The sequence below is a fragment of the Sander vitreus genome, chromosome 24, assembly GCF_031162955.1.
Source record: "Sander vitreus isolate 19-12246 chromosome 24, sanVit1, whole genome shotgun sequence".
NCBI classification, from domain to species: Eukaryota; Metazoa; Chordata; class Actinopteri; order Perciformes; family Percidae; genus Sander; species Sander vitreus.
The window spans coordinates 903691-918352 of NC_135878.1; the positions used below are offsets into that span (position 1 = coordinate 903691).

Sequence of the window (14662 nt, forward strand, 5' to 3'; positions counted from 1 at the left end):
AGGCTGGATTTTGTCTCTGTTTATTTCTGAGCGAATAGCGCCATCTTGTGAATGTCAGAGGATGCTACAAACATTCATACAGGATGTGGTTATGCAGCAAAAGTGAAAGTAAGTCAGGAGACAGACGAGACCAGAACACTTTATATATACTGTCTATGCTTTTAACACATTGTGCACGAGGCTGTAAGGTTAGATTAAAATAAAAAATAAAAACATCGACCTTCTAACACAGAGAGAACCACACTCACTGAGGGATAATAAGCTGTCATTGTGCCATACAGGTAAGTGTAATGAGTCCATGACATCAAATACACGCAAATAAAACATGTTTTTCTTAAAACAAGGTTGATTTCATACGGACTTCTGGTGTTTAGAGGGGTATAAACTTTTGTTTCACAATCTCGGAGCTCGTTGTCAGTCTATCTTGGATGGTTGAGACATGGTTAATAATCAACATCCTTATTTTGTTTTTAAAGAACGGGATTTCTACTTCCGGAACCACACTGTTGAGCTCTACTAGTCTTCCATGAATATGGTTGTATACAAATACAAATGTTATGTTAAATATATAGTATGATGCCCTAATTAGACCTAAAATCTTTTTTTTTTTCAATTTCCCCAGTGTGAGATTAATAAAGTCTATCTTATCTTATCATGTTTAGTTACACTGACAGAGACCTGTGTAATAAATAATGTTGTATATTTCTATTCTATAATTAAAAAGAACATTGGTATGTACTGTCTTATGTTTGGTTGATGTTAAATTGTAGTATTTTGTTTTAGAGAATATAATTTGAATCACATATTTATAAAGTGAAGTTACTTTTTCAGCCTTGAGTAGTGCCTGTAGGTCTTATTTTCAGGCTGCAATGACTTCTTGCCTTTACCTTATTTGATTACTTGCTATAAATATATATTTTCTTGTCATCAGGAAAGTCCGTTACCGAAGGCGCTGAACAGCTGATGGAGTCTATCATCGGAGACTTTGAGGCCTCTGTGTAAGTGTCCCTCTCTCTGATATCCAGTCTGCACGTGTCTGTGTACGATGTAGTAAATAATTACTTTCTGTCTCTCTTCTTTGTTAATTCAGTTTATAGTTTTTTGGATACTTTGGAGCTGGTTTTATTGTATGTTATAGTGTGATTTGTCATGCAAAATTATTCAATATAATGTGCCTCACTGAACTAACCTGTGTCTTTAGTTAAGATGATATATTGAATAGTTAGTAGTCACCCACTGACAGAGTGCATTGTGGGTACAGACAGGGTTTTTTTTCTTGTTCTGCAGACAATATAAATATAGTTTTATATAATAGCTAATACATCACAAGCAGAATAATTGTTGTGATTCACATGTTATTGAGCCTTGTGTTTTGTTTTCCAGATCATTGAAGTTGGGTCTGTGTGCAGAATATACAGAAGTAAGACCACATGGCTTCTACAACACAGTCTGCCTCAGATTACGTCAAGAATCAAAGAGCCCGCCTTGTGGGAAGATTAAAGAATCTGTCAGTGATTCTGGAGAACTTGAGTCAGAAAAACGTTTTAAGTGATGAGGAGGTCTGTGAAATAGAAGCAGAGAAAACTGACTACGATAAAACCAGAAGAATACTGGACAAGGTCATAAAAAAGGGGGAAGCAGCCTGCTATGAGTTCCTCATGATTATTTACATGACGAGGAAGAGGACATTAGTTCCTGACCTGCACCACTGGATCAGCTGCTTTCCTTTCAAGGAAGACCCACAAATGGATACAAACTACCTACAAGGTATTTTAAAGTAGAATTCAGATTGATCCTTATTATTTATCTTTGATGTGCTGATCTTATATAATGCACTTTAAAGTGTCTGTATGCCTATTATGAATGTAAGGGCACAGCAGTTAATTCATGGTATATTTATTTACCCACTGTTGTTTCTGTTTTAGGTTCAAAGCCGTGCCACCGATATCAGGGAAAGTTGAAGTCAAAAGCACAAAAAATAGCAGATAAGTTTTGGAAAAATCAGTTTAAAGGAAACAACAAGCCTGATCTGTCGTATATGTCACTTGTGATAGAAACACAAGGAAAAGATTCTCCATCTAAAATAAAGAAGTTAAAGAACAAGAAAAGCAATATGAGTCGCAAGAAAAAGCTACGGACATACATCCCTGAGGACAAAGCAGACATTTCTCCCAGTAACCTGCTGACAAAACGTCAAAACATACTCCTGGTTGGTAAACCTGGAATTGGAAAGACAGCAATCGCTCATGAAATGTTAAAACTCTGGGCAGAAAGAGACAACGAGACGCTCGATTACATGTTTTACTTTGACATGAGAGAAACATCCCAAATCAGGAAGGACACGAGCTTGGAGGATCTTCTCTTCAGTGTGTTCAGTGAACCAGATGAAGGCAAAGAAGAGGTCTTACAGGACATTAAGCAGAACTCTGAGAATGTTACACTCATCTTTGATGGAGTCACAGATCTGTCTTCTTCATCAGTGGTGAAGAGACTTGTAGAGAAGGACCTACTACCTGATGCTAAAGTCATCGTGACTTGCAGACAGGATGATGAAGAAGAGTTTGTTTCTGAGGACTTTCTCAGAGTGGAAGTGAAAGGCTTTAGTGAGCAGACTATAAAAACATACTTATCTGCAATGCTCGGTGAAGAACAGAAGAAGGTTTTGAGCAACGTGGAGTTGTTAACTCTGTGCCATGTCCCAATGTATGCACTGATGGTGGCTGTCTGCTTTTCATTTGAGACACCAGAAGACTCTCCACAGCCATGCACCATTACTGAAATCTACATCAATATTGTTCGTTTTTGCCTTCAAATAAACAGCAACAACACAAAAGAGAAAGATCTAAAGCCCTTCATCAACAACAAGAGTAAGGAAATACTGTCTTTGGCTGAGGGTGCTTTTCATGCAACTGAAGGAAAAACTGTGAACTTGACAGAACGCCCCTGTGAAGACAGCGCTGTCCTTAGCTTTCTGAAAGCACTTTTTGTCAAAGTCCGCCCTACTGAGACACATACCACATATGCATTTCTCCATTACACAATGCAGGAGTTTTTTGCAGCTCTGTGGCTCTTGAAGAATCCAGAAAAAATCAAGGATGTTTTTCAGCAATGCCTCACTGATGAGAAGAAACACATGAAACATCTGATCCCTTTCATGTGTGGATTGTTAAATGAGAAGAGTACTAGTTTGATGAATTGTCTGATTCCAGCTCAGGAGCTCAAGAATACATCTAACTGGTTCTTCAAGGAAATGATAACCACATTTCTCAACAGTGGGCTCGAGGTGGACATACTCTTCTTCTGCCAGTGTTTGTATGAGTCCCAGTGTACTGAAGCATGCGCCCACCTTGTGGAAAAACTGGACTACCATCTTGATCTCAGTGAAGAGAGTCTCAATCCTTACCCTTGCTGTGCTGTGGCCTATGTGGTCACTCAGTCAAAAGAGAGGAAAATATCCCTGGACCTTAAGGACGTCATGGTGTCAGAACAAGGAATGACACAACTATGTGGATGCCTTGAAAATGTCCAATGGTATGACTAAGCATGCTTAGGTTACAACATATCTAATTAAGTAGAATTAATTTGGTCTTTTTAATTTGTAACCAGCACTGATTTTATTAATAAGATGTAATGAAGAGGACAAAGTAAAATTAACTCTGAAGGATAAGTAGGTGTGATGGGAAATATTCAGAAAAAAAGTAAAGTATGGTACTTCTGCTGTACTTTTCCGCTGAAGCCATTTTATGATACTTTACTGTTTCTCTACTCTGTTACTTCTATAATGAGGAAATGGTTTCTGATTATTCTTTAAATTATAGGTGTGACCCTCTGCCACAGCAGCTTTGGAGGATTTTTCTTCTCACCGAAGGGCAGATGGACCCCATCATCTTACTTGGCCTTGATGGAAATCGGCTGCACCTTCCCGTTGAGGGTAAAAAACAGCTGTATGAAAGAGCAGTCAAAGTCATGCAGAAGATTACTACGAAGGTTAATGTCTGCCTCCACTGGGAATGGAAAACTCCTGTCTGCCAGAGTCTGTGTGAGTCTCTCTGTGAGGCTTTGCCTTACATCAGCTCATTCAGGTATGTAGCTTTGCTTTTGTGTGATGCTGAGTCCACATCCTCTAAGTTTGATCCTTTTTTTAAAACCTTCAATGTTGAATGAAAATCCTTCTTTTTTGGTGGTGAATTCTTCATATGTAGATCAGCATTAAGGTGGATAATCAGCCTTGAAACACAGCAGAAATAAGTGAGAAAAGTGAACTGTTATGTATTTCTTGTATCATTTATATTTATAAGTTTTCCGAGACCCCCCAAACTCAAATTTGGGTTGCTTCTGGGGGAAATGGGGTCTGTTTTGGGGGGATAAAGTTGGAAGCTAGCAGAGTTTGCATGGCTTTGCAGTAATCAGGTGTAGGAGGTGTAGTACAGTGAGTCAGGAATTATAAACCACTAATACATTTAATAATTGAACTTCTTAGAATCAGACAGGCCACATTGTGTCTTATGAATCTGAACTTTGATTTCTTGTATTTCCAACCAGAGGGTTTCACTTTCTATTATACACACTTTCTCAAATTCTGCTGAAGATGAAGAATAATATATATTGCAATTGTACATCATATCTAACATCAGCACGATGTTAACAATCTATTTGTTTATAACTAGGTTTAAATCTAACATGTGTACAATACGTTCACTGTTTGATGCATCTGTTTGTCATGCAGCTTCAGGAAGACCTACAGAGGTCCAGGATCTCAGAACCAGGAGCAAAGCCGCGGGACACTGGAGAGAGAAGAAAAGCAGCTGTTACTGGATTTATGCCTGAAAGCTGCAATTCACGAAGAGGGACGCTTTCACAATGTAGTGAAAAGGCTCATCTCATTGTTTTCTGTTAGCACGGACTTACATAACATCCTTCTTGATTTTTATCAACATGTCAAGAGTCAAGGGTTTTCGGGTGTCATTCCAAAACTCAGACCACTTTTCCAGTCAGCTCCTGCAGTCTGGATCATAGACCTCTCAGAGAGAAAGAGCTCCATCCTCCTGGAAGTTCTGAAACTCCAATCAGAGAAGAAACAAGTGGAGCTGAGAGGCTGCTCAGATGAAGAGAGTGAAGTGAGGAGTTTCCTACAGTGTCTGCCTTATATCTCACAGCTCAGGTAAGTCAGACAAATACTGTATATTTAATAATAATAATAATATGTTGCTTCTTAAGAAGAGGTTTGTCAAAAATCCGTCTTAATAATCACCTGGGTTTTAAATGTTAATTGACGGCCATTTACAAATGAACATAATGTAGAAACAGATGAATTAAATGTCTCAGTTCAGTAATTATTTAGTATCACAGTCTTCTGTCTTTATGAGAATAATGAGATGATATGAATAATAATAACAACAATGTAGCTCTGAGACAACAACAAAGTCCTGATAATAAGGTAAAACCTTTATTGGCTTTTTAATGTCTCGGCAACTTAAAAAGAAACCATTAAAACATCAAAACAAATAGTTTTTGTGCAGCTAAAATAGTTAGTATGTCTTTAAATTTATTTTCACAGAAATTAAAAAAATGAAACAAGCTGCTTTTTTATCTGAAGACGATACCAAAAATTCAGCAGTCGGTGCCAATACCAGTAAAATAACACGACTCTCGATGCCGATTTCGATACCACGGTAAAAAAAAAGGATTTTCTAAGATTCCAGGTACTTTAACTTGAAACATGAACTTCTTTATTCAGATATTTGAAAAATATCAAAATGTCTTAACAAGACATACAAAACATGTGCAATAGAGCATAAAACAACCTAATAAAGTCCAATGAATGGTCATAGTGCAACAACTAGTGTCCCCAGACATATTCCAGACTTCCAGGCATCTTTTCAAAAGGTACTGTACAAAAACAACAACAGTGTTTCTAACAGTTGCGTGACCAGAGACGCTACAAACTCCGGGTAAATAATGGAGATGTATTTGAAAGATGGAGACAGCTTAGAGCCCAAAAGGACGCTGAGTTGGCTAATTTCCTCCTGAACAGGTAGCTAAGCATTAGCTTCAGGCTAATTTATCACGGCTACAAGGGACGGGCATTTTATGTCATTTCAACATTTGTGTACTCACATTGAATTATACAGCTAGAGTACCCGAGTTGGTTACTCGCAAAAACAATAGAGACACAGCCAGTGAAGTGATCCCAACTGGTGCTGGCTAACTGTGGCTAATGCCGCCATGCTAACCCTGCTAACGGCTAACGTTACCGGAGGAGCAGGCAAGCGGGCCACGGCTGTTTACAACGTGTAGCCCGTTCAGCGGCCGTAGCCGACAGCGGTGAGTTATTTGAAGCCAAGAGAGGGGGGCTGTAAATCGGGAAGAGAGGACCGTGAGTTTGCAGTAAACGCGCCGTTTTTTAGGTTGGGTAAAGTTGACTCTCGTTCATATTTTCCGAAAGATATGTACCGGCAGTAGAAGGGCGTGACTTCGGCCACTTGTTCGTCACCTCATACTTCTGAATGTATCGACTGGAGCACTCTGAAGCGTGTACTGCCCCCATCAGTTCCTGAAGAGGCGCAGCACCGATGCTGCTACACTGGCATCGTCGCTAACGGCTCCTACGGTGCTTCAAAAAATGGGCATTGTCGGTGTTTCGTCATTTTAGAACCAGAAGGTGTCGGTAGTATCGGTTCTCGTGACATCCCTAGAGTGAACTTGACTGACTGTGATGAAACTTGTACCAACTGTTGAGAGAGCAGCACATTAAGATTTCAGACATCTATGAATCATCATTTAGAGTCACCAGAGACAGATGTAGTGAACAACAACTGTTATTTACACAGCTGTCATCTCAGGAGCAAAGAGAAGCATTGCATCATGGGATTTTCTGTAACTATTGTACATGATATGGACTCTAGATGTTGTTGTTCCACTGTGTATATTTATATAATGTAAATATATTTAATATTTAAAACTCATACACAAAGTCAAATTCCATGAAGTGAAGAAAACCACGAGGAAACCAATCAGCAGAGATTTCAGACTCAGGATCAGTGTTTGTGTTGTGAGTCAGTAAAAGTCCTAAAATGATGTTCTGCTCTGATGAAAGATGTGTGTAACTCTTGTGTTGTCCTCCAGGGTCAAAATTAACACTTTTTTAGACACTGTTTTTAACTTGTTGTTGCTTTTTACAACATTTTTGGCACTTTTTCCCCCATTACCACCAGTATATTCACCACCAGAACCAACCTATTAACACTAGTTGAACAATCATTTTTGGATTTCATCGTCAATAAACCTCATTTATATGAAGTTATCTCATTTTTGTGTTAGAAAAAAGCAGAAATTATGAATGATTTTGACTAACAGTGAAGAGCAGAGAAACGAAGGTAATGGATAATCACAGACATGTCAAAGTTTAGTCAGGATAACGCTATAAAATGTAATAAAACACCCAAAATTCAATGAAAGTAGAGATCTGATCCTTCATTTTATTTGTGAAGAGAGTTTTATGGAACCAGCCACGTTATTTTGGGGCAATTTGGTTGAAAGAAACCCAAATTTCTGATATAGAAACTTTAAAAACAGGTCAAATTTGACCCGAGGACAACAGTAGGGTTAAAGTTTAATTAGATTAATTATTTTATACAGAACAGACATGTTCATGATGGAGTCCATCAGTGTGTTGTTGTATTTATGCAGCTGAGATCAAATCATCACAAAATGTTTCCTTTTATTATTTCAGTGTTCCTCGGTGGTCAGATCTTTCTGAAGGAATCAGGATCTTTGGGACTCTGTTCTGTGCAGCAGCAGAGAGAGAACAGCAGACAGGAGAGAAGACACTGGAGCTGTTATCATCAGTGTGCAGATACAAAACATTCCCTTTTAGAGATGAGGACGATTATGATGATGATAATGACGAATTAACGGAATATCCGAGTAATTTCCTGCTGGATCTGTACTCCCTCCTGAAGGACTGTGAGACTAAAACAGGTCTGAGTCTCCTTCCATCATTACAGTCAGTTTTCCAGTCAGCTCCTGCAGTCTGGATCATAGACCTCTCAGAGAGAAAGAGCTCCATCCTCCTGGAAGTTCTGAAACTCCAATCAGAGAAGAAACAAGTGGAGCTGAGAGGCTGCTCAGATGAAGAGAGTGAAGTGAGGAGTTTCCTACAGTGTCTGCCTTATATCTCACAGCTCAGGTAAGTCAGACAAATACTGTATATTTAATAATAATAATAATATGTTGCTTCTTAAGAAGAGGTTTGTCAAAAATCCGTCTTAATAATCACCTGGGTTTTAAATGTTAATTGACGGCCATTTACAAATGAACATAATGTAGAAACAGATGAATTAAATGTCTCAGTTCAGTAATTATTTAGTATCACAGTCTTCTGTCTTTATGAGAATAATGAGATGATATGAATAATAATAACAACAATGTAGCTCTGAGACAACAACAAAGTCCTGATAATAAGGTAAAACCTTTATTGGCTTTTTAATGTCTCGGCAACTTAAAAAGAAACCATTAAAACATCAAAACAAATAGTTTTTGTGCAGCTAAAATAGTTAGTATGTCTTTAAATTTATTTTCACAGAAATTAAAAAAATGAAACAAGCTGCTTTTTTATCTGAAGACTGAGTGAAGTAGGGGTGTCACGTGCAAAAAATTCAGCAGTCGGTGCCAATACCAGTAAAATAACACGACTCTCGATGCCGATTTCGATACCACGGTAAAAAAAAAGGATTTTCTAAGATTCCAGGTACTTTAACTTGAAACATGAACTTCTTTATTCAGATATTTGAAAAATATCAAAATGTCTTAACAAGACATACAAAACATGTGCAATAGAGCATAAAACAACCTAATAAAGTCCAATGAATGGTCATAGTGCAACAACTAGTGTCCCCAGACATATTCCAGACTTCCAGGCATCTTTTCAAAAGGTACTGTACAAAAACAACAACAGTGTTTCTAACAGTTGCGTGACCAGAGACGCTACAAACTCCGGGTAAATAATGGAGATGTATTTGAAAGATGGAGACAGCTTAGAGCCCAAAAGGACGCTGAGTTGGCTAATTTCCTCCTGAACAGGTAGCTAAGCATTAGCTTCAGGCTAATTTATCACGGCTACAAGGGATAATCACCTGGGTTTTAAATGTTAATTGACATCCATTTACAAATAAACATAATGAAGATATATTACATTCCTCATTTCAGTGATTATTTAGTATCACAGTCACAGTAAATCATTATTCTGCATGTTTGAGAATAATGAACTGATGTGAATAATAATAACAACAATGTAGCTCTGAGACAACAACAAAGTCCTGATAATACTTTCTTATACAGGAAATAAAAAACATTGTATAGAAATGAAAATATATCTCCCAGCTCAGGTACAGTGTATTTAATTCATCCTTTAGGAATTCATTGTCCATAACGTGGTTTGTTATGTATTCTTTTCTGTTTTTTCTTTGCTGTGTTCTCACTTCCTCCTTGTTGTTGTGTTTCAGCTGTGATCCCGAGTTCTTCCAGAGAGTGTGTTCACTGATCTCTGTCAGATCCAGAGAGGAGGCCGAGCAGTTGGCCTCTGTGCTGCAGCTGCTGGGCTTCAGCCTGCTGTTAACAGGAGACTTACGCAGGAAAACCTGCCGGTCTGTGGGGACAGTTGTCAGACTTTGTGGCTCTGATGTAAATCTCATCCTCACACCAAGAAAGATGTCTGTCAGAGGAGCCTCCCTCCTCTTTAGACGTACAACACAACTTCACAGTCTGAAGTATGCATTTATATTATTACTGTTTTTATTCTTGTAACCCTCTTCTCCAGTTTGAATGTTCAGTTAGTGGTGAACTTGTCTCTCTTTGGTTTTCAGGCTTTCCATTGACATGACCTTGTTAATGTGTCGATGGGTCAGAAGAGGGAGAGTGGCCTGTCGGCTGACTATGGAAGAGCTTTCTCTCTCTTCTCAGACAGCCCAACCATCAGAGAGAGTGTTGTTGAAGGTTGTCAGTAGTTTGGCTTCCCTGCTGAGATACTGGACAGTCAGACGGTTAGACCTGACGGAGTTCTGTGTTCCTGCTCAGGGTCTCATTCCTCTGCTGCTTCATGATGGTCCTCTAACAATCAAGTACAAGTCTTTCCTGAGCCTCATAAACACACACTGATAAATAAACCAGCTAAATGTATTAATAATCTACATTTCTAACATTTTAATCTGCAGACTGAGTGAGAAGGTTTTGCAGCCGCTACTCTCCCTCCTCCATGAAATCCAGGATGAGGTCTTGACCTGTTCCTTCTTGAGGAAGGTTGGTGGAGAGCTGACGTCCTGCTGTCTGAACTGGGAGCTCCTTCACTATCTGCTTCTGCAGTTGTCAGCTCACACCATCACTGTGAACATGAGGAAGAACCGCTTCTTACAGGAGAGCGTCACACGTCTGCTTCCCTTTCTGGACAGGATTGTGTTCAAAAGGTCAGCAAGTTGTTTTTTAAGTTTTATCATATTTAATCATGTCCCTGTGTTGTTGTGGCTTGTTTTCACTAAAAAAAAGTGTCCTGGTGAATTCACTTGATGCTTTCAGACCCTGTCCCAGCTTTGTGTTGAACGCCATCAGAGAGATCTATAAAGCTCGAGCCAGTCCCGTTATACCCAGTTTACTGAGGTCACTGGATGATGTCATCAACCTGACCTGCAGAGAGATGGACTCGGAGGACTTTGCTGCTCTGCTCTTCACCCTCAGACACAGTGACCGAGTTCAACTGAACCTCACGTGGACCTCCATACCAGCAGGGGAAATAAAGTCCATCCTCTTAATGCTTGACAAAGTCTCTCATCTCAGGTCAGACATTAGTGCTCGTCTGTTTACCACTCACAGACAAACAAAAACATAATATTCCTTTGCCGCACGCTCAACAAAACTGTTGCTTCTCCCCATCATCAACACCTGAGTCCAGTTATCTCTTGAGAACTCCTGCTCCAAGCGGTCGGAGGGTCCAAACAAACACAAACAACAACGTAAACCAAAATGGATCTTAACCCAATAGAAAATATATACAAGACATTATAAGATAATTCATTATAATATATTTGGGGTTATTATTGTCTTTAGTAGTAGTTCTTTCCATCATTCTATCAGTAATATTCACATTTTACTCACCAAGTTAACAGCTGAGATCTTGGGCTTAAAAGAAGTCTGACGGGTCAAGAAACACGAGCAATCACACAGGTTGGAAACTAACCAACAGTGTTCCCAGTTATTTAAACCACACACTGAATGTGAGCCTTGAAATGTCTGATAGTCTCTCCCTGCACAGGAAAACTGTACGTGCACAACTCCAGTCAGAACAGTGGGACAGAGTTGAAGCAGGAAGTGTTTCTTAAAACTGTGAAGGATGTTTACACCTGACAGTTTGGCTCATTTTACGGTTTACTTTTGGTTTCTCTTGAATTAGTTTGTCTAACCTGGAGGTTTGTTTCCAACCGATCTGATCTGTTTCTTGGTCAGTCGGAGCACTTTTCAGTCCCAATCTTTTCTATTAACATTATAGGCTTTATGTTAGTAATACTGACAGAAATAAAGGACAAAACTACCATAATAAGTTGTAAAGAAACATAATTATCCTTTAATTTGTCTTCTGTTTCTAATGCATGTGAAGCTGCAGATCATTCTAGTATTTGATCAATGAAACTATCTATATGGTTCTGTTATTTGTTTAATTAGTGGATCATTTCCTCTCAGTGTTGACAGGAATCAGCTGCTGAGGTTGGTCCACTGCTGCGCTGCCTCTGAGGCCCAGCAGGGGGCAGCAGCCGGCCTGCTCAGGACTGTGCAGCACAGGCTGGATCTGTCCTGCTGTTCCAGTGTGGACCTGGATCATCAGAGTGACTCTCTCAGTCTGACTGCTGAGGACTGCAGGGCCGTCTCCACCATCCTGACACACAGCAGCAGAAACACAGAGCTCATCCTGCAGGACTGTGAGCTGGAGGACAGCGGCCTGGACCTGCTGTTTCCTGTCCTGGACAGAGTCCGTCTCAGGTGGGAAAGATCCCAGAAAGTCTGAAAGCAGAGGAGAAGTTTTTGTTCATGTTTCTGCATCGTTCTTCTTCATCGTCACTCTGCTCTGTTTCTCCTGCTCAGAGCCAGTAAAGCTGTCCTCCTCCGGCTGGTGTCCCTGGTTCCTGTGGACAGTGAGAGGGACTCAGTGAGACGGGCAGTGTCCCTCCGTACAGCCCTGGATGGAGAGCTGGACCTCAGTCACAGCACACTGGATCAGAGGGCCTGTGGAGCTCTGGCCCTGATGCTGGACTTCAGTGAAGAGCTGCCAGAGCTGGACCTGAGTCACTGTGGACTCACTGACCAGCTGCTGCTCACACTCAGCGCACATCTGCACAAAGTACAAGTCCTGGAGTGAGTCAAACTACAAATGTGTTCATGTGTGCAACAGTGTTTATAAGGCAGTGTCAGCTCTAACCGAGGTGGAGGTGTTAATTTATAAAATATATGTTACAGCGACCTGTCTGTGTGAGGTTCAAAAACAGCCAGCAATGTCAGCTGCTCAGTTTAATGAGCCGAGAGGACAGCAAGACGGCTTTCTGGAGAAAGTAATCCTACAGACATAAATTAATTAACCCCAAATATTAATATCACATACAGCAAACTACATTTATTATAGATTTCCCCTAACGTGCTTTCAATGGCAGATGTTGTTGCGTTTACATTTCAGGAGAGACTGAAGTTCCCGTCAGTGTGTAAATGATTATTTTAGAAGACCACATGTCTGTATAGTCAGAGCTGTCTACAGAAAGCTGCAGTACAACAAACATACTGTACTTATTTTCTGCTGTCTATATCTAAAGTGAGTAGATTTAATTTATTTTACTGTAAATTTATTCAGAAAGCATCAGTCTGGCTGAAGATGAGCTGTGTTGGCACGACCCAATCTATCCTGATTATCAAGAGATATGGGCTGTGGTGATTTGTTTAAAGTGGAAAATGTCCGTCAGCAGCAGGCGGCTGATATAATGTACAGTAATTAATGTAATGTAATAAATGTTTGTGTGCATGTTACAGTCTGAGTCACAATAACATCACGGATGCTTCAACTGACATGTTACTGCGACTGTCCATCAACCCCTCCACTGACACCGTGCGGTGAGCATTCTTTAATTAGTGTCCCATTCATTCAATTAAGAGGAAATGAATAACTTCAGATCAGTTCAATGAACCGCTCCACATATTATTCTGTGTGAATAGCGTCTGCTTTCTCTGTTTGGTGTTTTCTAGACTCTTCGGGAACAACATTGTGGACAGAACCTCCTTTAAGGAAGACCAGCGGTTTGAGATCTGGTGAAGCAGTCGTCAGTGTGTAAGATCTCCTTCTACCACCTCAGGAACATTTCCAAACTCCGTCTCACACTCTGTCTGTCAGATGCAGAATAACACCGTCCACAGCTTTGCCTCCTGAAGGCGGGACTACTATAACGTTCTCGTCATCAGGACTTCTAGCTGAGCCTTCGACAACTTCACTACATACGCCGCTAGGATCCTAATGAAGGTACGAAAATACCACCACATCACACCCATCCTTCACTCTCCACTGGCTTCCTGTCTCGTTCAGGATCCAGTACAAAATCTCGCTGCTCACCCATCAGTGTATCCATGGAAACGCCCCTCCCTACTTCAAAACAAAGTCCTTCTTCTGCTCAGCCGCTCCTCTTCCTGGAGTTCCTCCCAGACCACCTGAGGGCTCCTTCAGGGACGCCACAAACATTTCTTTTTCAGAAAGCCTTCTCCTAAACTTTGTATTTTTGTGCTCCTGTTTTTAATATTGTCTACTCTGTAGCACATTGGGATTGCTTTTAACAAAGAAAAGTACTTCACAAATAAAATGTATATATCAGTATTGCCGGTACTAATACTGTGTTTGACGTGCGTTTCTGTGAAGGCCGAGAGCAGCCGGCAGTGTTTGATAATAATAATCTGGAGATCAGGATGTATCTCTTTTATTTATGATGACACCCTGAGATTGTTCTGTTGGGATCATCTTTATAATGACTGTTTTTGTATTTTGTGATAACACGTCAGGATCTCAGGAGAATTATCTTAAAATATGAATATGAGTATTATTTTAGTTTTGGTTTTAAAGAGACTGACTTTGTGTCAGCAACAGACCTCGTTCTGAGACTCAGGTTCATATTTTCTGGAAATGCAATAACTATTCTAAACTCTTGTGAAATGTACAGCTCTAAATATATTTAATAAATACTTGATATGAAAGGGTCAAACGCCTGCAGCCACATTAAATGTAATGCTGTATTTTGACATATGTTTGATTTACAGTTCTTACAATCATGTTAGAGAGTATTCATCTTTTATAACAGAAACCTACTGGTTTATATTTGAAGCATTTCAGTAACAAAGTTCAAAGGTCTTTACAAAAGTAGTTTTTGGAAATAATCTGATTTATGCAGCATTTAGAAGTCTGTATCTGTTGAGAATGAAGCGTTTAAAGTGAACAACTGAGTTTGAACTTCAATAAAATGGGTCTTTCCTCTTCTTGTCCACATCTGACCTGTAAGCAAATGTACGGAGCTCTCTTTAGGACCGGTTCCTCTGGGAACATGGAGGAGCACACTTTAGTTCCTCCACAGTTTTTAGGACCAGGACCTTGGCG

At 39.9% G+C, this 14662-nt stretch overlaps 1 protein-coding gene and 1 long non-coding RNA gene across 4 annotated transcripts; one reads left to right on the forward strand and one right to left on the reverse strand.

Annotated features, from left to right (window-relative positions):
- Window positions 1–102: 102 nt before the first annotated feature.
- Window positions 103–13517, forward strand: LOC144512587 (uncharacterized). 2 transcript variants are annotated; one of them, XM_078243396.1, is made up of 16 exons: window positions 103–281; window positions 477–535; window positions 932–998; window positions 1384–1767; window positions 1926–3531; window positions 3819–4082; window positions 4727–5161; window positions 7733–8188; window positions 9504–9767; window positions 9864–10118; window positions 10212–10460; window positions 10570–10827; window positions 11728–12024; window positions 12127–12396; window positions 13060–13140; window positions 13273–13517. In XM_078243396.1, exons 4-16 carry the CDS (start codon window positions 1431–1433, stop codon window positions 13337–13339), a joined length of 4839 nt encoding a protein of 1612 aa, XP_078099522.1. In that variant the 5' UTR covers window positions 103–281; window positions 477–535; window positions 932–998; window positions 1384–1430; the 3' UTR covers window positions 13340–13517. The 2 variants fall into 2 exon arrangements, with proteins under 2 accessions (XP_078099522.1, XP_078099521.1); XM_078243395.1 differs by lacking the exon at window positions 477–535.
- LOC144512588 (uncharacterized) lies at window positions 4307–7735 on the reverse strand. 2 transcript variants are annotated; one of them, XR_013501017.1, is made up of 3 exons: window positions 6118–7735; window positions 4909–5054; window positions 4307–4784 (listed from the first exon to the last, which is right to left on the reverse strand). It is a non-coding gene; the product is annotated as an uncharacterized LOC144512588 (long non-coding RNA). The 2 variants fall into 2 exon arrangements; XR_013501016.1 differs by having other exon boundaries at window positions 4909–5060.
- Window positions 13518–14662: the final 1145 nt, after the last annotated feature.